At 43.5% G+C, this 24,441-nt stretch overlaps 2 protein-coding genes and 1 pseudogene across 4 annotated transcripts in view; 1 reads left to right on the top strand and 2 right to left on the bottom strand.

Annotated features, from left to right (window-relative positions):
• The first annotated feature begins 330 nt into the window (after positions 1–330).
• Positions 331–23,785, top strand: MILR1 (mast cell immunoglobulin like receptor 1). Of its 2 annotated transcripts, XM_045814264.2 has the most exons (10): positions 331–463; positions 555–596; positions 4,546–4,821; positions 9,955–10,242; positions 12,285–12,395; positions 14,271–14,360; positions 14,886–14,942; positions 15,070–15,138; positions 15,565–15,641; positions 21,235–23,785. In XM_045814264.2, the coding sequence occupies exons 1-9, from the start codon at positions 409–411 to the stop codon at positions 15,612–15,614; spliced, it is 1,038 nt and encodes a 345-aa protein (XP_045670220.2). In that variant the 5' UTR covers positions 331–408; the 3' UTR covers positions 15,615–15,641; positions 21,235–23,785. The 2 variants fall into 2 exon arrangements, with proteins under 2 accessions (XP_045670220.2, XP_087710338.1); XM_087854212.1 differs by lacking the exon at positions 9,955–10,242.
• On the bottom strand, positions 4,817–6,292 carry LOC148107932 (NADH dehydrogenase [ubiquinone] 1 beta subcomplex subunit 4 pseudogene; annotated as a pseudogene).
• POLG2 (DNA polymerase gamma 2, accessory subunit) overlaps positions 23,624–24,441 on the bottom strand; it is a 25,038-nt gene continuing 24,220 nt past the window's right edge. For both annotated transcript variants that reach the window (XM_087854210.1, XM_087854211.1), the window contains one exon: positions 23,624–23,747. In XM_087854210.1, coding sequence (XP_087710336.1) covers positions 23,624–23,747 — 124 coding nt within the window. The remainder of the gene's footprint in view (positions 23,748–24,441) is intronic.

The raw sequence follows: 24,441 nt of genomic DNA, 5'->3' as shown, positions 1-24,441 counted from the left end.
GGGCATTTCTGATGCCTTGTTTGTGTGTATCTACTCCAGACCGTCACTACTTGCTTCCCAAGACTAAACCAAACTTCCATCAAATTCCTTTTGATATAGGCTGAATCCAGAGAGGGCTGATCAGGTGGGTTCTCGCAAAGACAAAATCACGGTCATGTTTTTCCCTCTTCTTCCCACTGTCCAGCTTCCCAGGCAGCCAGAGTTAGGGCGACCTACCACATCTCTCTCTTCTTACAAGAACTCATTGGGGGAACACACATTGGTCAAACCAACCAGTCATATCTTTTCGAGCTTGCCCCAGCAACTCCAATTTCTTTAACTCGGTCAAAAAAGGAGAAGTCCCTAAATGACTCACCACCCTGGGGGCACCACGCCTCCTTTGCCCTCCTTTCTGATTTCTTCTGAGAGATGTGGAGACCTTTGAACAAACTGTTCTTTTGGGGCATTTTTTCTTCTCTCACACGTAAGGCTCATTTGCCATTTTGAAGTTTCGCATCTCCAAACCCAAACGTGATGTGGAAAAAGTTTTCTCACATTCCTTTTCTCTCTTTCAGTACAAAAAGCTGCCTTGGATTGTGACACGACAAGAACAAACGGTAAGTTTCATTTACTTCCTTCTTTTACCAAAACTGTTTTCACCGACACAGTGGGGATGGTCAGCTTTCAACGCAACCGTTCATGATTAAGTCTTTCCATGCTTTTAGACGAGCAACCAGAGTCAAGTCTTTTCCATCACCTACAGTTTAAAATGAAGCGATGTGAGGCAGGGAGTAGAAGCCTCTTTCCTGAGACTTAGAGATAAAATATTGAGACTGTTTTTACAATGAAATATTTTTCCTGTTATTTTTAAAATATATTATTTGTTATTTTTTAAAGATTTATTTATTTATTTTAGAGAGAGAGTATGAACAGGGAGAGGGGCAGAAGGAGAGGGAGGGAGAGAATCTCAAGCAGACTCCCCGTTGAACGTGGAGCCAGCTGCAAGGCTCCATCCCAGGACCCTGAGATCCTGACCTGAACCAAAATCAAGAGTTGGCAGCTTAACTGACTGAGCCACCCAGGCGTCCCTCTTGGTTTATTTTTGTTTTTAAAGTAGAAAATCATTTACATAATCATTGTAAAATAATTTAAGCAACAAAATAAAAAATATATATTGGGAGGCAGGTTCTCATCCTAGAGCCAGACCCGCTAGCGTCATGGTCCTAACCCTGGTCCCACCATTTTGCAGCAGGCAGCCTGGGTACATGATGCAACCAGCTGGCACTTAATCTCTTTCCTCCGTTACGTGGGGATAATAAAAGCACCTCCCAGGGAGGGTTCTTCTGAGGAGGGCTGAGTGACACAAGCCATGTCCCTCAGCACAGCACCTGGCACATGGTGAACCGTCAGTAGATGCTAGGCCAGGTGGCTGTTACTGTATGAAATATGAAAGTGCTGTTATGCCCTCCAATTCTCTTCCACTTCCAGAAGCAACCACTATTAACAGCCATTCTCTGTTCATCACTGTAGTAAACAAACTCTTCCATAACTTGTCCTTTTTTTAGATAACAGTAATCACAGACATCCTTGTAGCAGATGTAGACTTGGCTCTCTTTTTTTAACAGCTGCATGGTGTTTCGGAACATGACTCAGCCATAGTTCATGTAACTATCCCCCTTACTGACTGTTCCATTTTTTTCTTCGTAATGTAAACAACGCTACAATAAACGTCCTCGTACAAAACATCCTTTGTGGATGCATGAGAGGGTGAGAGCATCTCTGGAGGATAAAACCCTAGAGGTGAGGGGTGCCTGGGTGGCTCAGTCGGTCAAGCATCTAACTTTGGCTCAGGTCCTGATCCCAGGGTCCTGGGATCGAGCCCCGCACTGGGCTCCCTGCTCAGCTGGGAGTCTGCTTCTCCCTCTGCCCCCAACCCTGGCTCGTGCACTCGCACTCTCTCTTTTTTCTCTCTCACAAAAATAAATAAATAAAATCTTTTAAAAAAATAAATAAAATAAAATTCTAGAGGTGAAATTGCTGGGTCAAAGGTCATGTACATTTGAATCGTTAAGCTGCCCTCCCAACAACACCCTGAACCTGTCACCAACAGTGACCACTCACATGGGCCAGTGTTTCCCACCCCTCTCCAACAGCAGAGACAATCCATTTGTAAATTGCCAATCTGATGAGTAAAAACCAGTATCTCAGTGTTGTTGTAATTTGCAGTTGCCTCATTACTTGTGAGGACGAGCGTCTTTTTCATGTTTCTTGGTCATGAACACTCAGTTCCATGGAAAGGAAATTTAGGTATGGCTATCTGGTTGGGAAGTGAGGAGACGCTTTGTCTTGAAGCTGAGTTTATATGTAAGACTGAGAAAATGTTAGTTGTCCAGACCAAAGGGTGGAAGGGAGGCTGCTGGCATTTTTGAGGGGCCTAAACCCCTCCTCCACCAAAGCTATCCCTTGCCCCTAGCATATCTAATGGCCCTCTGCATTCATTCTTCTGGGAATTATCTATTCATATTATTTGTCCATTTATTTGTCTTTTTCTTATTCATTTGCCATTGACTTATATGTATAAAAAGAATCCTTTGCTTTCATTTATGTGTTAAGTATTTCTTTTTAGGCTGTCACTTGTCTTCATTTTGCCATAGAAAAGCTTTAAGTTCTTTTCTCTGTGGCTCTCAATTTTTGTGCCTTACTTGGAAGAACTTTTCTTCCAGGTGATATAAAACATTTTCTAATATTTCTCTTCTTTAATAATTTTATTCTTTTACATTAGATTTTCTGATGAGGCTTTTTTTTTTCCTTTGCCACTTTAAAATAATAAAATACAAACATACAAGCTATCAAAGACTGCTGGGTAGTGTCAAAAGGACTCAGGAGGGGTGCCCGCTGGCTCAGTTGGTAGAGCATATGACTCTTGATCTCAGGGTGGTGAGTTCGAGCCCCACATTGAGCATAGAGCTAACTTAAAAACAAACAAACCCTCTCCCTCTGCTTCTCCCCCCGATCATGCTTTCTTGTGCTTGCTCGCTCTCTCTCTCAAATAAATAAAACCTTAAAACAAAAACAAAACAAAAAAAGGACTTAGGAGCTGGTTTAGAGGTACTTCCCATGGTCAAAAAATGGGACAATAAAAATAATGATTCCAATGGATTGAAATACATCAAATATGTTTAAACCATGCATTCATAATGATTCTTAAACAGAAAATAACAACACTGAAAGAAAAATATCCCACTGTTAGAAGATGCTAGGAAACCAACTCATTATTTTCAGAACTGGTCAATAAAGGGAGAGAACTAAGCATTTATCCTGCCTTTTCTATGCAAACCATACCTCAGTATAACTAAAGAGTTGATGGGGGCAAGTTTCTCTTTATAGAATTATTTCAGATAATAAACGAAAAAGGAAGGATAGCATTAGTATATCACCATTTTGCAACCTCTAATGAAATAATGCTTCCAAGTGGTTATTGTCAAAGCCTACTAAGAAACAAAAAGAGGGATGATCAGACATTATGTGCCTCCTAATGGAAGTGCATACTACCCCCATGCATTCTTGCTAAATAAGAGCTAATCTGACTTTCATTAAGCCTCCTGGCAGGGGACAGAGGAACATGGTAAAGTATACCATGGGAATGTGATCAACAAAATCCAGACCATGGAAAATACTATAGAACAAACAGCTTGCTATCTTCAACAGATAAATTGCAGGGGGAGAAAAAAACGAGATGGAAATGTCTATAGATTTAAAAAGACACAAGAAACATAACAACTAATTACAGTGGGCCATTCTGGGTCCAAAAACAACAACGACAACAAAACCAACAGACAATTAGGGAAATTTGAACACTTATTAGATGTTTGATGACACTTTATTTTATTCTATTTTTAAAGATTTTATTTATTTATTTGAGAGAGAGGGAGAGCATGAGCAGAGGGGAGGGGTAGAGGGGAGAGGGAGAAGCAGGCTCCCCGCTGAGCAGGGAGCCTGATGCGGGGTTCCGTCCCAGGACCCTGAGATCATGACCTGAGCCGAAGGCAGACGCTTAACTGACTGAGCTACCCAGGTGCCCTGTTTGATGACATTTTAAAAACCCTATTAATTTTTAGTTGTGATAATGGTACTGTTATGTTTACCAAAAAAGTCCTTATCTTTTAGAGACACAAACAATCAATTAATATTTCTAAGTCAGCAGAGCCAGTGTTAAGAGTACACTTCACTAAACTGTACCCGTCTGAAACCAGTATTACACTATGTGTCAATTAACTGGAATTTAAATTCAAAAAAGAGAAAAAAAAATCAGAGTGTCTACTTCAAGCTCTCACTGGCAGAAGAGGTGGCAAGCATGAGAGAGCTTGGCAAGGCCCCCATGCATCACTGGAAGGAGCTTCTATAGGTGCTGAGGCTTCCTCACACACTGGTCAGTCTGGCTGTGCAGCTAGAAAGTTCTCCAGGAACCAGTGTCTCTACTACCTTGACCCACAAAATGTGACCAAATTACCAGTTAGTTATTAAGGGACATTAACAAAGATTTTTTCTTGTGTTACTGTTTTCCAGAACTCCTTTCTCCAAGTTTGGACTCAGAAACAAAAGTGGTATCAAGGGGTCAAAATGTATCGCTGATTTGTTCCAACCAGAACAAATCACTACGGATCACCTATGCTTTGTTTCGGCGTGAGAAACACCTGAGAACCCATGATGGAAAAGGTGAACCCATGATTTTTAACCTAAGCATCTCAGAAGCCCATGAGTTGGGCCCCTACAAATGCAAAGCCCAAGTTCCTAACTGTTCGGTGATCAAATACAGTCGTGAGTTCAACTTCACATTTGTCGGTAAGTGGAGCACTCATTCCTGGGGGGCCTTGTGATTTGTGGGATTCTTTCCTGTTCTACAATGGGCTCTCTGCTCCCCTGCAAATACTCATGAGCCTGGGAAGTATGCCACTGAGGTCTTTATTCTTAATAATTCTGTTTTACTTTCTCTTCTAAAGACTTTTTAAAAATGGTTAATAGAAGATTTATTTAAACAATAATAGAGTTGTCATTGCCAGACTTAATATGAAACATTAAACGTCTGATCCAATTTTCCTTCCTGGATAAGTTTTTTCTTTCCCTCTCTCTATCAGTTTTGAAAACATAATACCAGAAGAAGAGGAGCCCAATTTCAAGCGGAGCTCCTAAGAGTGAGGTCCTGGGAGAGGGTTTGAAATTGGGATAGATATTTGCTGATCTTGCATAGGTCTACCAAATCAAGATAGTATCTTCGTGGAGCCCCCTGTGGCTGGGGTTGTTGACTGAAGCAAGTACTCCCGTTTAAGGGGATGGGATCATATGACCAACCACTCGGCTTGTGCCTTCCCGGCTTCCAGAGATACATCACATTCAGCTGGATGCAGGGTAGCTGGTAGAAGGGCCAAACACAATGGCTGGTACTTGGGGAACAACATCTTGGCAGTCCCACATACCTCTTCCAAAGACTTCTAGCTATCTCAGATAATAACAGCCTGATTGCCTTACACAAAAAGTCTTATATGAACAATTTGGGAAGTTGTCGAGATCTTTTCTAGATTCTTTACTCTAGGATTCCCATCACATAGGCAAAAGTTACTTTTTCTCTGAAGATTCAAGAAGTCTTCGAATCAGCAGTGGACACTGCGGCAAGGGTCTTCAAAGCCCCAGGCCTTTCCCACCTTCTCCCCTTTGCAGTGACCACCCACCAGGTGCCCCATCAGCCAGCACTCTTCTTTCCTAACCACATCTTATTACTGCTATATTTTTCTCTCCCACCTTCCCACCCCAAGTCTCTTACGACCTAGCATTAATGGTCTCATTTATAAAGGTGACCTTGATAATGACTCCTGGGAGAGGGAGAGAGGGTTTCCAGCTAATATGTGTGCATTGTACTTGGAGGCTTCTAAACATGGGAGCTCTCACTTACTGATCAAATCTTTGAGTGATCCCTAGGTCTGTGCTCTCTAGCATAGTAGCCACTAGCCACATGTGGTTATTTACATTTAAATCCAAATTAATTAAAATTAAATGAAAAAAAAAAGCGCAGTTCCTTAGTCCTATATGTCACGTTTCAAGTATTCAATAGCCACAGCCAGCCAGTAGCTGCTGTATTAGACAATGCAAACAGAGAACATTGCCATCAGTACAGAAAGTTCTATTGGGCACCGCTGCTCTAGCTCAATGATTCTTAGCTTTTTAGGTTATAACCGTCTTAACAATCAATGATAGGGGTACCTGGGTGGTTCAGTCAGTTAAGCATCTGCCATTGGCTCAGGTCATGATCGAGCCCCACATCAGGCTCCCTGCTCAGTGGGGAGCCTGCTTCTCCCTTTCCCCCCTGCCCGTACTTTCTCTCTCTCTTCAAATAAATTAATAAAATCTTAAAAAAAAAAAAAAACAGTCAATGATAGGGCACCTGGGTGGCTCAGTCAGTTAAGCGTCTGACTATCCCCCAGCTGATAATATTCTCTGGTGGTCAGTGTAGGCCACCAGACTGGACTGGACAGCCTGGTATTGCAGAAAGAGCAATGGGATGAGCACTAGCGGACCTGTGTACCACAGGCTTCCTGTGCCACTTTAGATACTCCCTTTGGCTACCTTTGAGATATCTCCAGGCCTCAGTCAATAAAATATGAGTTGCCAAGATAGGCGGTACAATCCTAACATTGGCTTTAACTCTAAGTGAGGGTCTCAGTCTATTGTGGGCAGAATGGGGTGAGGCGAGGAGGCACTCATTTGCAGGGAAAGCATCCGAATGCCCTTCAAGTCACTGAGGTTCAGTGTGAGAACGGATGGCAAGACCCACCACTGGTGTGGGTTTCCTCTGTTTGAATAACAGGGGCCTACACTCCTGCAAGGAATAAGCCCCATTTTAGAAGTTTATGAACTTGATGGCTGGAGCCTCAAATTGATTAAAAAACCCCGAGTTGTCATTTGCTGAGCTTCTGTCACACAGATATGTATAAAAGCTTCCCACATCCTGCCTTCCAAGTAAATGCACGTTTCTTGCAATTTGTTACAGTAATTACACTGTCCTGTAGAACTGTCTTGATAGATTATAAAACTGTTTCCTCTTCATTTAGATCAGACTGGTAGATATCTACTGAGTGCTTAACTTGTGCAAGTAACTGTGTTGGGTGTTGCTAGGGTTTCAGTGATACCTAAGACAAGTTAGTGTCCCCAGCGCAGTAGGGATATGAGCCATGAACACAAATTCATTGATCACTGATTCACTCAACAAATATTAATGATATCCCAAATGTGCCAAGCCCCGGCTATACATTCGTTTCTGCCCTGGTGGAGCTTAACAGTCTAGTTGGGGAGATACAAAACCCAAGTACCCAAACCAATTCATAATCACAAACTTAGTGGATTGTTATGAGGGAAGAACAAACTGGCACGGTGATGGAGAGAAGCAGGGTAAGGTGGAGCAATCTACTTAGATAGGGTAGTTAGGTGAAGCTTTTCGAAGGGGAGGACATTTAAGTAGAGCCCTGAAGAATGAGAAGGAATTGGCTCGGTGAAGAGACAGGGAAAGAGGGCTCTAATCAAGGGTCAATAGCTTGTGCAGGGGCTTCAACTTGGGAAAGAACTTGGCTGGTTGGGAAGTACCCAACAGGAGGCTGGTATGGCTGAAGGTCAGATGAGGGGACTGGAGCCCCAGGTGAGCCTGGAGAGGAAGGGGCCAAGTCAGGCAGGGCCTGTGACCCAACTTATCATCTTCAAAGTTATTCCATTCTAGGTGAGGTGGAGAAGGAGTAGAAGTTGGGGATTGGTTGGGAGGCTCTTGTAGTCATCCAGGAGACAGGGGTGAGGATGGATAGAAGTGAGCAGATTCAAGATATATTTTGGAGGAAGAAACAGCAGGACTTGTTAGATGATTAGATTTGGATTCACAGGTCGTGAAGGTGAGGAAAGAGTCTAGAATGACTTCCAGATATCTAAGGTGATCAACTGATGAGGAGTGGTGCATTTACTGAGATGGGGAAACCTGGAGGAATGGGGAGCTGGGGAAAATGAAGAGTTATTTAATGGTATAAGTTTGGGGTAGGCAAGATGAGTAAGCTCTCCAGATCTTGCTGTACAACATTGTGTTTATGGTCAATAATACTGTATTGAGCACTTAAAAATTTAAGAAAATAGATCTCATGTTAACTCTTCTTACCATGATAAAACAAGTGAATGAATGGATGGATGGATGGATGAATATATGAATAAAAACATTTCTTAAACAATGGTATTTTAATATATGTTTATCTACCACTGGTTATTCAATAATTAACAGATTAGCTAGAGTTCAGTTTCAGACAGGTTCCATTTGAGGGGACCATAAGACATCCAAGTGGATCATATAATAAGAGGATAGAAAGCAGAAGAGGAAGTACTTCAGCCTGGAGGATTTAGGAAAGGTCTGACGAGAAAGGTGGCAGCTGAATGAGTCTTAAAAGGGCTCCCTGAAATTTGTAAAAATATAACTGGTTTAGTGAAGAGTAGCGACTCCCTTACTCTGATCACCGTGATGCCCTTTGCCAGTCTTTTTACAAACTCTCAGGGAAGTGTACATTTTTCCAATCACTTAAGATACCAATCCTTGGTCTAGTTTGGATCATCCCATCTCAGAGAGGAGTCCGTGCTCTCTGCTTCCTCATGAATGTTTCAACTGCCCCTTCCTGAAAATTATAGGATATAGACTTCCGTTCCATAGGAAGAATGTCCTGTTGGTGCTATTCCCCAAGTTGCTTCCCAAGGCCACCATTACTATTTCCAAAGTCGTTCTTGGAGGCCACTGTTACCAGGTGCTGCTCTGTCAAGGATGCTTCCCCAGAGATTCCTGCTCAGGGGAGGGGTGGAGTAAGGAGACTCTAAATTATTTTCTTTGATTTTACTTACACTTTGGTCCCTGTATTTCACTGTTTCTGTGCCCAACTGATATTGTTTAAAGAAAGAATCTGCTGGGGAGTTGGCTCAAGGCAACTGGATCTGCTGTTTACTAGCTGAGAGACCTTGGGCAAGTTTCTTAACCTCTCTGAATTACAGTTTGTTCATCTGTGGAGTGGGCATGAAACTATCTTCCTTGTAGTACTATTGTGAAGTGAAATGAGGTAATGTGAATAGCAAGCCTGGCACATGATGGAATCTCAACAATTATCCTTCCTTTCCTACAACACTGCTTCATTAATGAATTAGCTCTTTTTTTATTTGAGGGAGAGTGAGAGGAAGAGCATGGGCAGGGGGAGGGGCAGAGGGAGAGGGAGAAGCAGACTCGATCCCAGGACCCCAGGATCATGACCTGAGCCAAAGGCAGACGCTTAACTGAACCACCCAGGTGCCCCATTAATGAATTATAAAATAAATACTATAGCTGAATTCTCCCACCAAATAGGGTATGACCTGACAGAATCTAGCAGACCCACATACTTCCTGTTGAAAAGTTCCCTTGAATCTATTTACCAAGGTTACTTCCTGCTTGTGGGAGGAAGTAGAAGATAATTGTACAGCTGAATTCTATAAATAAAAATATAGTTAGAAAAGATGATATTTTTAGACTTCTTTGATTAAAAAAAACCCCACTGTAACCTTATAAAGATTAGGAATAAAAGCACCTCTCAACTTCATACTTGGAACTAGATCTTTGGCAAAATTATACTCATTCTCAACAATGAACAGATTGAGACTTCTGATGAAAGGCAAGTTTTGTGTTCTGATTCCTCCAAGCAGACAGACACCCTCCACCCTCTGGCGTTCTCAGCACCTGGCTTGTGCCACACTGAGTGGAGCTTACCACATACCATCGGTCTTTCTTACTGGGCTTCCAGCTTCTTGATACTTCAGGAAGGGTGTCATTCACCTTTGGGTCCACGGTTGGGAACAGAGTAGGGGTTCAATCCATGTTTGTGGACTGAGTGAGTGAATTCAATCTGCTTATCCCTTTAACACACACTTTCATTTTTCTAGACCCAGTGATCACACCAGTGTTGAACATTCATGTTATTAACATCAAAACAGACCGACATATAATACTACGTTGTATCTCATTCAATGGCTCTCTGCCCATCACTTATACTTTCTTTGAGAAAGATATTGCCATATCACAACCTATTTCCAAGCATGTAAGAGAGCCTGCAGAACTCAACATAACCAAGAACAATGCCAGAGAAGGGGAAGAGTATAGGTGCAAAGCTAAAAACAAGTTGCCTGACCACGAAAGATACAGCCAGCCAGTCTTCATCAATCCCCCACCAGGTAAGGGCTACCTGAGCTCTGTCCACAGGGTCTGGATTTGCTTCCAGAAACTGCAGCTACTCCTCTGCCCACCCACTTCCCCTGTTGGCCATCTGCATCCAAATGCCTTTCCTTTGGGAGGTTCCACACAAACCCTGATGGGGTTTCTTTCTGCCAATAAAAGGAAGAGGAACAGCCTAGAAGCTAGGTCAGGAAGCAACCTTGCAGGGAGACTCCCTCACCTGACCCTGCTTCCTGCCTTGATCTTCCGCTGTGCAGGTTCTAAGCAATCACATCAGAATTTGCATCTCTTGGAGCTGCCGGGTGTTGATTCTTTTTTGCTTTTCCATTGACTGCTAACACCTCCTGCTTGGCTGTTTACTACCCACTGCCAAGGGCTGGAGGGTGTAGACCTCCAGGACCCCGCCTTGGGCTGAGAAGGGCTCCTGTCCCAGTGCTGTGTTTTGGAGGGCACTGCTCTGGTGCTTCTTGGCCATGCATCTTCCCATAGGCTGAGGAGTCCAGGGGGACATGAGAATGTGCCCACCTGGAGCCTGCATCCCCACTTGCCTAAACCATATTCTGGGTACCTGGATCTGAATTCCCCACCCACTCACATCAGAACCCACCTTCCAGGACCTACACAAGTCTCATTCCCGGCTTATCCTCCCAAGGCTGTACCACAGAAAGGAAGTGAGCATCCCCGGCCCTGAGTGAAGGGGGCTGTTTGTGGGGGGCATGGACAACATTTGTACATGCAGGCTGGAGGGTCCATGTCCACATGAGACCCCTTAGGGCGCAGGTCAGAGCCTGGGAGGAAAAGTGGGCTGGGCTGGGTTGGGGCTGGCTCTCTCCATGCTGCCATGTTCTCATGCAGAACTCTGAGGAGTTTGAGAAGTCTAGATTCAAACCTGGCTTACAAAGGGACACTTGTTGAGGTAGGAGAAGGATAGAACAAAAAAGAGGTTAGCTAAGGCAGATAGGCACGCTTGGGTATTGAACACTTCACCCAGCCTCATCCTCAGAACAGAGCCCATGCCCTGGTGTTCAGTAGGTTCTAACAAATGAGGCAGCCCGTTGGACCCAGAGTCAGGCTTTGCCTACGGTCACCGCCCTTCCATTTACTAGCTGTGTGACCATAGGAAAGTCATTTAACCCTTCTGAGCCTTACTCATTTGTAAAATGGGAGTGATAGCAATGAGATAAATAAGGCAATGCATGTAAAGTGCTTAACACAGTGCCTGGGGTATAGTTAATAATGAACGGTAGCTGTTTAGGTGACATAAATCATGCCAACATGACTAAGGGCTTTGTCCAGTAAATGACCAGGCACTTCTGAGCCTTAGGATCCTAACAATGTTGCCAGGAATCCATCTGTTAAATGCTGTGCTGTTTTTCTCTTCCTTGTATGACCCAATGTGGAAGATGTACTTGGTCATGACTTTCAGAACTTCACTGACTAACAAGTTAACTCTCAAGGGGCGCCTGGGTGGCTCAGTCGTTAAGCGTCTGCCTTCGGCTCAGGGCGTGATCCCGGCATTATGGGATCGAGCCCCATATCAGGCTCCTCCGCTATGAGCCTGCTTCTTCCTCTCCCACTCCCCCTGCTTGTGTTCCCTCTCTCTCTGGCTGTCTCTCTCTCTGTCAAATAAATAAATAAAATCTTTAAAAAAAAAAAACAAGTTAACTCTCAAGAGTTGCAGGTGTCTTGGGGCACCTGGGTGGCACAGCGGTTGAGCGTCTGCCTTCAGCTCAGGGCGTGATCCTGGCGTTATGGGATCGAGCCCCACATCAGGCTCCTCCTCTAGGAGCCTGCTTCTTCCTCTCCCACTCCCCCTGCTTGTGTTCCCTCTCTTGCTGGCTGTCTCTATCTCTGTCAAATAAAAAAACTTAAAAAAAAAAAAAAAGAGTTGCAGGTGTCCATAGTAGTCTAGGGACCGAGGTGCACAGTACATTAGTTAGCTTGGGAGACAGTGGTGACTGCCCTTTCCAGAACATTCCACAGTTCGATATCATTGGAAAAGAAAGCTATGCGGTGACCAGTGAATACTGTCTTCTTCCAGGTGGAGACAGCTGTCCTTTCTGCCTGCAGCTACTGCTTCCGGGGTTATTGCTGGTGCTAATCGTAATAATCCCAATTCTGGCATTTTGGATACTACCAAAGTACAAAGCAAGTAAGTTCTTCAGTGGCTTTTGCATGGTTTGCCATTGGAGTTGGGTACTGAAAGCAGACGAAAAGGTGAAGAAGAGGAAGAGAAAGGGAAATACAAAATGGGATATGAGGAAAACCAAGAGAGAAGGGAAAGATGCAGAAGGGGAAGGTAAATGAAGCCGACTTCCTACACTGCTCACACCTAGGCTGGTTCTCATTTCTCTGGTGAAAGCCCTTCTTGTTTCGATCGCTTGGAGGTACGTGACACGTGCGGTCACACAAGGCCCCCGCACTGAGAAGAGCCGCACACTAGGTTTCATGCTCTGCTGTCACTGTCTTGAAATTCTTTTTTTTTTTTTACTCTTTTAAAAATTATTTTCTAATTCGTAAAATTTACATACCAATACAATTCACCATCTTAACCACTCTTAAGTACACAGGTCAATGGCTTTAGGTGCGTTGTCATTGCTGGGCAACTATCGCCACTGTCCACGCATGGAACTTTTCTCACCTTGCGTAACTGAAACTCTGTCCCCATTACGCCCTCCCCATTCAGTCTCCCTCCCCCAGCCCTTGGCAACCACTACTCTCCCCTCTGTCTCTATGCCTTTGGCTACTCTGGGGACCTCATATGATGGACTCCTACGGTATCTCTCCCTCTGTGACTGGCTCATCTCCCTCAGCAGCATGTCCTCGAGACTCATCCACGTTGTGCCTGTGTCAGAATCTCCTCCATTTCTAAAGCTGAAGAATCTTCCATTACAGACAGAGCCATAGATACATATGTGTATATACATGAAGTTTATCCACTCATCCGTCAACGGGCCTTTGGGTGCCCTCCCCCTTTTGGCTACTGTGAATACTGCTGCCATGAACATAGGTGCCCAGATCTTCATACTTTTTTTAACAAGAGGCCCTGCATTTTCGCTGTGCCCCGGGGCCTACAAACAAGGTAGTGGGTTCTGACAGCCAGCTCTGCAAAGGTAAGAGCCTTGCCTCATATTTGTCAGCATGCTGGCTGGCTCTGCCACTCCGAGGAAGCTCAGTCAATGAAGACTGGCAAGAGCGTCCTTGCCCTCCGCCCACCTTCAGGGCTGCATCAAGCCCCAGTCACTGCTTTCCACTCTACACCTCTTATGATACTTCTACCTAAGATTTCAAAATGGCCTTTTTCACTTGGCATGCAAGTGTGGAGGAATACCAAGGTATGCACAAAGAACAGCGTGTTTCAGCACCAGCACCCAGCAGCGAGCTGAGGGGCATCGGGCAGCCTCCTGTACTTGCCTGAGCCTCAGCGTTCTCACCTGTAGAACGGGGAGATACTGTCATAGCTAGGGAGAGAATCTTGCTAGCCTCCTGTGCCTCCTCCAGAGTGTTATCGTTCAGACGGGTCAGAAACTCAGTTGACACGAGACTTGAAAAGAGACGTCAAAATGTATACATCTTATACATTTTTTAAAAACCTGTCTTCCCTTCCTACAAAAAGTCTTGCAAAAGTACAACTAGTATTCTTGGTTACTGGCCAGGGCTAAATAGAACTAAGCTGGGTAATTTACTGTCTCTTGCAGATATTACAAAGCTTTTTACAGACTGTTCTTTTCAGTGAAGGAAAGAAAATGCGTCTCTGGCCACCTCAAGCGTAATCTGATAAGCAAAGGATGTTCCTCACAAACCCAGAAAATAAATCAGAAGGGCTTCTGGCTTGGAGAAGCGGATGCTATGGGCTCCTTGCTGAGTCCATGGTTTTCCTTCAATAGACAATAGTTTAGGCCATATGAGCAGGTTATTCTTTGTTTCAGAACTTTGGGGGATTCTGCTCCTTGGCAGAGGAAATGAGAAAAATGTGGCTGAACTGGTTTAATTTAATGATTCTACATAAATGATTCAATTTATGTAGGAAAAGCTATGAGAGAGAAGGCACCCAGAAACTATGGAAATACGGCCATGGAAGTTGGAATATATGCAAATATCTGTGAAAATCAAGCAGGTAAGAGAACTTTGTTGGGTATTTTGATTGGTGTGGTTGGTTGGTTTCAGGTTTTTTGTCTTTTTAATTTTTTTTTATAGTTATACAGATACATGGGTGAAAAAAAAAAAAGAAAAGGAAGAAAAGGAATTAGAATACAATGTTTTCCTCCCACCCCTGACGTCCAGTTCCAGTTTATAGGGGCAACAACCAGTTTTTAAAATCCTCACACAGATCTTCTATGTGGATGCTAGCATCTACACAAAGGGTAGCAGGTCATAGATATGCTCTTCTACACCTTGCTTTTTTTCACTTAACGTATCTTGGAGATTTTTTAATGTCAGTTCGGAATGATCCACATTGTTCCAGAGCCTCTTACGATCCCCTCTTAAGGCAGGCATCATTAGGGCCTTGGTAACAATGAGAACCCACCCAGCCAACACTGACTGAGGGCCGGCCCTGGTCCAGGCACGGTGCTGAGCAATTTACCTGCCCTGCCTACGAAAACACCACTAACTCCCAATTTGTGTTGTTCCCATTTTACAGTTAAGGAATCTGTGCCAGGCTCGGAACCAAGGCAGTGTGTTCCCACAGCCCAAGATGGTGAGTGTTCTCTGCAAAGTCCAGAAGCTGCACACCATTTTGACGGGGGCTGGCTAAACCACTGCCCTCAAGTGATCAGAGATTCGGATTATAGGCCCAATAACTCTGTTCCTTGTCTTCTGCCCAGGAACCGGACACTCCCAGGAGATACATTATGCTACCCCTGTGTTCCAGGAGGTGGCACCAGGAGTTCATGGTGAGCCACAGTTTGGGATAAGACATCCTATCAAAATGAGACCATGGTCCCTATAAGGCCACCATACTCTGGAGCTTTAGAAGCCCAAGGATGGGGTAGTTGGAGGCACCATGCACAGCCCAGGAAGCCAATAACAACCAGTGCCAGAGCTCCTAACAAATTTCATCAGGAGATTGGGGGGGGGGGTGACACTGAGAGTATCATATAAAAAAATCCAGAGGATGATGCAGGGGTACTTACAAACCATTTTTAAGAATAAATTATTCTTATATAGTCCAGGGAGAAAAAAAACAACAGTCAATACATGGTTCTTTCAGACCACTCAGCTACTAAAATGTGGTTTTTTTGAGGGGGGGTGTTGGTTTGTAGAGTCTCTATGGATATATATCCTAATTTTACTGAATTATTTTCTCTCTTATATTTCAGAAGTCTATGATTATAAAACTGGATATGTCTATTCTGAACTCATCTTGTGAAATTTAAAGATAAAGCTACATCTCAGAGTAAGATCCTTTTTATAAAGCTGATTTACATGAAGAAAAAGCAAATGTGATCGATACTTAAAAATATCTCACTGGCGACCTAACGTGAATTACTATTTTCATGATTAAACACTGTTCCTTTGGCCTATTAGGGTACACTCAATCCTGTCATCAGACAAGTTTTGTCAGGTGGGATCCTGACTAGTGACAATTTTTAAATGCTTCTGCTATTTTTAGGCATGGATCATTCTCCCCATTGCGACATCATTTTAAAAAAAGAGTAATTGTTAGACCACTGTGGTCTTCATAAGTGCATCCTGGAAGCAGTATAGCGATCACCTTTCCAGTGTCCCCACTACCATGCCCACCAAAGGTCCAGAAGAAAAAAAACATGTCTAAATTCTAAAACAAAAACTGGTGACCTTGAAAATGTGTTTGAAGAGTCCCTATAGTTACCACGAAAGGAAAGTGAGATTATTCACCAAGTACACATTTATTATCCATCACTGTTTCAATTTGCTCTCAGATTTTGGAAGGCTACAAAAATATTTATACTGATTTTCATGGACATTCTCAGTCCTCAAGATTTAGCTAATGTCAAAGGCATGCCTTTATCTGCTGCATTTCCCATCAGCATTGTGTAGAGAGAATAGTGTTCTGTGGGAGACAGGAGAGTGGATTACTTTGACTGTCTTAACAACTCACAAACTGGTGGCTTAAGACGACAGAGATTTATTTCCTCATAGTTCTGGTGCCCAGAAATCCAAAATCAAGATGTCAGCAGAACTGTGCTCCCTCCAGACTCTAGGGGAGAATCCTTGCTTGTCTCTCAATTTCTTATGGTTCCTGGTGTTCCTTGGCTAGTGGCAACATCTCTCCAATCTCTGCCTCTGTCCTCGTATGGCCTTCTCTTCCTTTGATTTCTTTTATAAGGACACTCGTCATTGGATTTAGGACTCCCCAGGATGACCTCATCTCAAGACCCTTAATTATATCTACAAAGACCCTTTTTTGTTTTTTTTAAAGATTTTATTTATTTGAGAGAGAGTGGGGAGAAGCAGAGGGAGAGGGAGTGGGACAAGCAGACTCATGCTGAGCATGGAGCCCAACACAGGGCTCGATCCCAGGACCCCAAGATCATGACCTGAGCCAAAATCAAGAGTCAGACACCCAATAGACTGAGCCACCCAGGTGCACCCTTTTTCTTTTTCTTAAGATTTATTTATGAGAGAGAGAGCACGCGCGCATGCGCACGTGTGTGCTGGGGGAGGGGCAGAGAGAGAGAATCCTCAAGCAGACTCCCTGCTGAGTGCGGAGCCTGACACCGGGCTCCATCCCAGGACCCTGAGATCATGACCTGAGCCGAAATCAAGAGTCAGCCACTTAACGAACTGAGTCACTCAGGAGCACCTGTGAAGACCTTTTTTTTCAAATAAGGTGACATTCACAGGTTGCAGGAGTTAGGACAAGGACTTATCTTTTGGGCAGCCACCATTCAGACCACTACAGGGGTGGGTCAATAGGATATCTAGTTTAAATCTCCCAGCTTAGGCGTTATTAATAAAGCCCAATAAAAGCCAAGAGGCATTTGTAGGGTTCTAGACAAACAACTTGGCCAAAATTTTTCTGCTCTGCTCTTCTTCTGGACGTTGCTTGAAACTCAGTCTTAATTGTTCCCAACAGTGGACCTCTGACTAGAAAAATCATAGCTACCAGTTATTAGACACTAACTGTCTAGCATCCTACAAGGATATTTTTAATTTGCTTTTTACAGGTAAGGAAACTTAGACTCAGATGGGGTAAGTGATTTTACAACGTCACTCATAGCTTACTGGTGGTTGAACTGGGAGTTAAATTCTAGCAAAGATCGGCAGCAGCACTGACCATAGGAATGCCTCTTCCGGGTGGGAAGGGAAACTGTGCACACAGGTCCAGATTAATTCGAGGATTTTGTTGCCATAAAGCAGCATTCAGGAACATAATTTCTGCCCTCTCTCTGTTGACATTTTTATTTGGGGGGAAATCAGTGTGTCAGAGAGGCTAAGAAAGTAAGGGTTCGAGAGTCAGACAGACTGAGCTTAATTCAGGCACAGTCATGTCCTAACTATGTGACTCTGGATAAGTTATGGGCTTCAGTTTTATTCATTTGGGGGGGACAGAGAAAGGGAGGGGGCAAATAAGGCCCCTATTATGGAGCTGCCATAAGAATTAACTCAGGTAATGAATATAAAGGGCTTGGAACAGAGCCAGGCATATAACTCAAAAAAAGTCTAGCTATTTGAGATATGATGCTTAATCTGAGTCATACTAATTGGCTGCTCCCTGTAGAAATCTTTCAGTCTTCGAGGCCTTAAACTTGGTAACTTGGTCACCATTGGCTGCTGCTTCTGTCTTGAGTTCCCTCCTGAAGCAGAGCCTGAGACAAGGACTTGGATGCAGGTAACCTATATGGCAAGTGACCTCAGACAGCAGGACTGAGGGAACAGGGCAGTGAAACAGAAGAACAGAGTCAACACAGGGGTGGGGAGGGGCTAGCAAGCTCCAGACCATAATGGTAATTAGATCTGATCCAGTTAAGACCTTCTGAAGTTTTGAAGTCCAGAATGCCTCTGGGTTTCACAGCATGCCCTGAATCAATAGTCTCTCATTTTCTCCTTGCAAAGCTTTTAAAGCAGTTACTAGAAGCCAACCAACTGCACAATCCATATAATTACCATTGCCCTTTGCCTTTCAAGTGCTAAAACCATTGCATAGCCTAGTGCTTCACTTTCTACCTCTGCCTCCTTCCCCACTGCAGAGTAAGGTCTTAGTAATTGTAAAGTAATTGTGAAGCTATGGCATGTAAGGGTTATCACCACCCTCCTTACCACCACCCCCTTACAACATCGCCTGTTGCTATCCATCCGAGGAGTAATCCCGTTTCCTAGGGCTGCTTTCTAGGGCCTTCTGATACCGTCTTATCCTGGACTGGCCCTGAAAGCAGAGCCTGAGATAAGGATTCAGTGCAATTAAGTTATCTGGGAGGTGACCCGAGGGAAGAAGCATAAGGGACTGGAGGAAAAGCCAGTACCAGGGCATACTGTTGAGTTGGACACTTCTATGGGCATCTGGGGCTTGATCCCATTGGAACCTTCTGAGCAACAAGAAAATGTCTCTCAGCATTGTCGGCTTGGGGTCCATTGGCTTCCATCCCAATTGGCTGAGGGCTGTCCCAGGAGGTGATTCCTCCCCCACTTCTAGGCTGTGCATGTGGACATTCCAAGAGGGCTTCCACTGGCATCACACCCAGGGTGCTGCAAAGCACCAGGGCAGAAAATGGGGGCACGTGTTGTACAGTTGAAGCAAAACGCTGTTGACACAAAGTGAATGAAGTCTCAGCGGCGCTGGCATCGGAGGTGAGGCCCAGTGGATGTGACGTGAGATACAGAGGTGGCGGGTACACCATCTCCCAAGAATTCCTCTGTGACAACAACGATAACTGCCAGGTGTGCAGCACGTACCAAGGTGCAGGTGCTGTGAAGTGCTTTGTGTACTTAGGCTCGTGTAGTCCTCACGACTCCATCCTCACCCAGCTGTGACTTCCTGTGGCTTCCCACTCTACCTGATCCCCCCTGCACAGATGTTCAGGCTTTTGGACTGAATTGTTCAGGAAGAGAAGAGGAGGAAAAGGAAAGGGAAAAGGTCTACTGAGTTTTCATTTTAATAGCTACATTTTTGTCATGTCTATTTCAGCTTCACTTTGGGTCTTTTTCAAATCCATAGATTCTTTACATTTTTTGTTGTTGTGAAATAGAGCACACTTCATAAGAAAATGCATTAAAATGGATATGTACAGCTTCGTAAGTTATATCAAGTGAACACTGCCAGCAGCCCAGACACGCTCTGCGTGCCTCTTCCCACTCACGAACCCACCTCCCCGCCTTCGCTACTCATTTAGGGGAATCAATTTTTTGCTTGTCTTTATAGTTTTACCACCAAGTATGCATTCCTAAACACCATCTTTAGTTTTGCCTGCTTTTGAATTTCACATAATCAGATAGCATGTACTCTTGTGTTGGGCTTCTTTGGTTCAACAGTATATTTGTGAGATTTACCCATGTTGCTGCATGTAGCTGTAATTACGTCTTCTATTACTAAATAGTATTCCATTGTCTGAATATACGGTAATTTGTCTATTCTATAGCTGACAGACATTTGGGCTGTTGTCAGTTTGGGGCTATTACAATTATGCAGCTATGACCACTCTTACGCTATGAACGTGTCTGCTACTTCCAAAGTGCATGTGATTATGTTGAGTATGTGCAGGGATACAATGACTGTGTCATGGGGTTTATCCCCCATCTAAGCAGACGATGCTGTAATATTCTTCCAAGCCGTCCTATCAACCTCTTCACTCCCTTGAGCAGTATGTGAGTTTTCATCCCCCTACATCTTTACCAGCACTGGCACTGTCATTTTAATTGAACAATTCTTGTAGGCATACAGTGATATCACATTGTGATTTTGATTTGCATTTCCCTGAGGCTAGTAAGGTTGAACTCATTTTCCTACATTTATAGAGCATTTGGATTTCTTTTTTAATGAGATATCTGTTTGAGGCTCTTTGCCTGTTTTTCTAGGAGGTGGTTTGATTTTTCTTATTTTTTAATAATTGTTCTACTCTGATGCTTAATTTTCCCCTCTCTTAATGTTGCCTTTTGATGAAAAGAAGTTTTAATTTTAAGAACTTAATTTGTCTACCTCTTCCTTTACAGTGTTTTTTGTGTATGTGTGTCCAGGTGGAGAAATATTTCCTCAACTTGAGGTCACACAAGGATTATCCTATATTACTATCTACTAAAGGCTCTTCTCGTTTACTTACGTATTTCGGCTCACACCCACGCAGAATCGTTTCTGCGTGTGGTACGAAATGAGTATCCTATTTCTCCCTTAGCCCGCGCATGAGCATAACCAACTCTAGCACTGTCCACTGAAAAGCTGTTCTTTCCCCCACTAAACTGCTGTGTCATCTTTGTCACAAATCAAATGTCCATATATATGTGGGTTTCCTTCTGGGCTTTAGATTTTGTTTCATTGTTCTATTTATCTCTCCTGTGTCAGTACCAGTTTCCAGTTTTGATAACTGGAAAAGCAGATTTTTCCATCTTGTTATTTTTAAGAATGTCTTAGCTATTCTTGACCTTTTTGCATTTCCAGTTAAATTTTAGAGTCAGCTTAAAAAAAAAAAAAGTCAGCTTATTTTCTTAAAGAGAAAAAAAAAAAAACAAAAACAAGCCCTGAACATGATAGGGATTTTGATTGACACTGCATTGAATTTACAGATCAATTTGGGGAGGGGGAGTATTAACATTTTTAGAATAGTGAGTGTTCCCAACTATAAATATCTCACTCTCTGTGTCTTCTTCAATTGTCTCAAGAGTGTTTTATCATTTCCTGCATAAAGATCTTACACATCTTTTGTTAGGTTTATTCCTAGGTACTTGATATTGTAATGCTAAGTTGTGTTTTTATCTCATGTTGTCGAAATATGGAAACACAATATTATTGTGTTTGATTCTGTATCCCTTAGCAACCTCGCTAAACTCTCTCTTCAACTTTAATAATTTATCTGTAGATTTTCTTACAATCTGGAGACCAGAGAGCTCCCGCTGCTACTGTTACCATCGCTGCCTCTGAAACCACAGCCTCAGGCCCAGAAACCGGAGGCCAGACACAGAATGTGGAGCTCTGCCACCGCGGACACCTGCTTCTCAGCAACAATCTCCACCTCCCTTCTACTTTCCAGATCCCACACACGCGCATCTAATTGGAAGATATTCACCACCGTACATCCCCTAGCAGTAAGGGAATTATATTTTTAGGTTTCCAACCCCACCAATGGGAGGAGCATTATGATGAGGTTAAAGAGAGCCACTCAAAATATCTTCTACATTAGTCAAAATTTCAATCAAGACTGAGGGTGAAATAAAGACATTTTAGGATAAAGACTGAGAAAGAGGTTTTTCCAATTGCATTCTCACTGAAAGAACTACACCATCAATGTACTTGAAGAAGAAAAGCAAACACAGATAAAGGGTATAGGAATCAAGAAGCATATAGAAAACAAACAACATTTAAGGCAGGGGAGAGGGAGAGGGATGTGTGTATAAGGTTTGAAAACATAAAGCTACCATGATGTTTAAAGTGTGGTATTGGCATATGGCTGAACAAGCAGAACAATGGAATGGGACTGGAAAGTCTAGCTATAAATCTAAACACACGTAGGAATTCAGTATATGAAAAAAACAGCATTTTAAATCAGTGGGGAAAAGATCATTCAATATACTACAAAAACTTGAGAATCACAACAAAAAAAAAGGTGGACTCCCTACTTCATTCTCTACAACAAAATAAAGTCAGATAGGTCAATGTTAAAATACCTAAAAATAAGCCACAGAAGTGCTAGAAGAAAACGGGAGGAATTTAAAAATAATCTTTTCTAGGTATGAGTCACAATTCAGAAGACATAAAGGATTGTTAAATTTAATTAGGTGACTCATTTTAAAATTACATTTAAAAATCATAAGCTAAGCCAAAAAAAATAAGTAGGGGAAATATTTTGAACCCACATCTCAGATAAAGTTTGAAGTTCCATAATACATAATGAGCTCTTACAAATTATTGAAAACAAAACAAAACAAAAAACAACCAATCAATAATCCAATAGAAAACTGGGAAAAGGTGGTACCTGCAGGGTAATACCAGGGGAGCACAAAAGCCTTGCTGGGATGACCAGCTCTCCCTTCTGCTCCCAGGGCTGGTGGATTACAGCCGAAGCAGACTGCCTTCTCTCAGCGATGCTTCTCAGGAAGGATGTAAAGGAGACCTAACCAGAGGAATGATCAATAGTTCTGTGATGGCTGAAGCTCATTGTTTCCTCCTTTCTCCTCTCTACCCTCAAGGGGCATGGACTATGCCCTTGACCCTTCCCCAAAACACCAAACCAGAGGTTGTGACTGATTTACAGGTTAGAAAAATTAGACACCTAAGGACTACAATGATCTCCAAGCATGCCTCCTTGGCCCCTCAAACATCCTGTGGGGAAGGACACAAACGGAGAAGGGCCAGAGCAGGATGCTCAAAAGACAGGGCCCAGTGCAGAGGCTCCTCTTGCCAGGTCTAAAAAGGGTACTGCTCCCTCTCTTGTCCTGGCCGCCACCACCTGTCAGAGCTCCTTAACAGGTCTCCCTGCTTCCCTTCTGCTCCTCTGCATCCCATTCCCACAGTGATCTTTTCAAAATAACAGTATGTCCCTTCTCTACTTAAACCATCCCCTCCTGCCCCAGTGGCTTCCAGAAGACTTGCTGTGGCCACCATGGCTCTAAGTGATGTGGGTCCTGATGACTTCTCTGACCTCATCTTCTACTCATCTCCCCTCTGCTCACCTACTCCAGCCCCCCTGGCCTGCTTTCTGCTCCTTGGTCACTCCTAAGGGCTTTGGCACTTCCTAGTCCCTCTGTCCAGGAGGCTCTGACGCAGATCTTCACACATCTGGCTCCTTTGTACCATTCAGCCTCAATTTGAAGGTCACATCCTCTGAGCTTCCCTGACCACCTACAAAGCACACGATCACAGCCATGACCTAGCACATCATCCTATTCTATTACCTACAACACTATCACTATCTGAAATTACCTGAAATTGTCCATATGCCTACCTGCTTAGTGTCTGTTCCCACCTGCCTACCCCTAGAAAGGCCTATCTTGTTCACCACTACATCCCCAGTACCTACAGTCCCTGGGACTTAGGTGCTCAAAAAAGCCTTTTTGAATGAACAAAATAAACAAATATATAACACATATAATAACAGGCCAGGAGAAGCACAACTATCTGAGAGAAATTTCTCCCATGCTTCCTTACAGGAAGACATGGTGTAACATAGCAAACAAATGCCTTCACGAACACTCTTATGGTGCGGTACCTGGGTAGCTCAGTCGGTTAAGCCTCAGACCCTTGGCTTCAGCTCAGGTCATGATCTCAGGGTTGTAAGATCGAGCCCAGCAGTGGGCTCTGTGCTCAGTGCTGAGTCTGACTGGGATTCTCTTTCCCCTTTTCCGTCTGCCCCTCTCCCGCTTGCGCTCTCTCTCTCTAAAATAAATAAATTAAAAAAAAAAAAAGAACAAGAACACTCTTATGGCTAAATCAACAATGAGTTTCATAGAACTATTTCTAACATCTTTCAATATATATTGGTGTTGTGTACTGCCTAAGAAGGAAGGGTATTTGGTAAGAAAATGTATTAAAAACAATTGGATTGGGGCGCCTGGGTAGCGCAGTCGTTAGGCGTCTGCCTTCGGCTCAGGGCGTGATCCCGGCATTCCGGGATCGAGTCCCACATCGGGCTCCTCCGCTGGGAGCCTGCTTCTTCCTCTCCTACTCCCCGGCTGTGTTCCCTCTCTCGCTGGCTATCTCTCTGTCAAATAAATAAATAAAATCTTTAAAAAAAAAACAAAAAACAATTGGATTGGAGGGAAAATCCGTAAAAACAAAACCATGGAGGGAAAATCCATAAAAACAATACCATGCAGGTATGCAGCTCTCTGATAAATTTAATGGTGATCACTACTGGGGTGAGCATCAGAAACAACTTCAAAGTTTTAAAAATATACTTGCGTAGGCCCCACTGCCAGAGATTATGATCAGTAAAGAATAGGGCTCAAATATATTTAAAAACCTCCATAGGAGAGGGGTGCCTGGTGGCTCAGTCGGTTGAGCATCTGACACTTGATTTTGGCTCAGGTCTTGGTCTCATGGTGGTGAGACTGAGCCCCGTGCCAGGGAG

This window comes from Ursus americanus, chromosome 23 (assembly GCF_024610735.1).
Source record: "Ursus americanus isolate L20-20 chromosome 23, mUrsAme1.1.p, whole genome shotgun sequence".
Taxonomy (NCBI): domain Eukaryota; kingdom Metazoa; phylum Chordata; class Mammalia; order Carnivora; family Ursidae; genus Ursus; species Ursus americanus.
The sequence above is the reverse complement of the archived record's forward strand: the minus strand, read 5'-3'. Positions and strand labels throughout refer to the sequence as shown.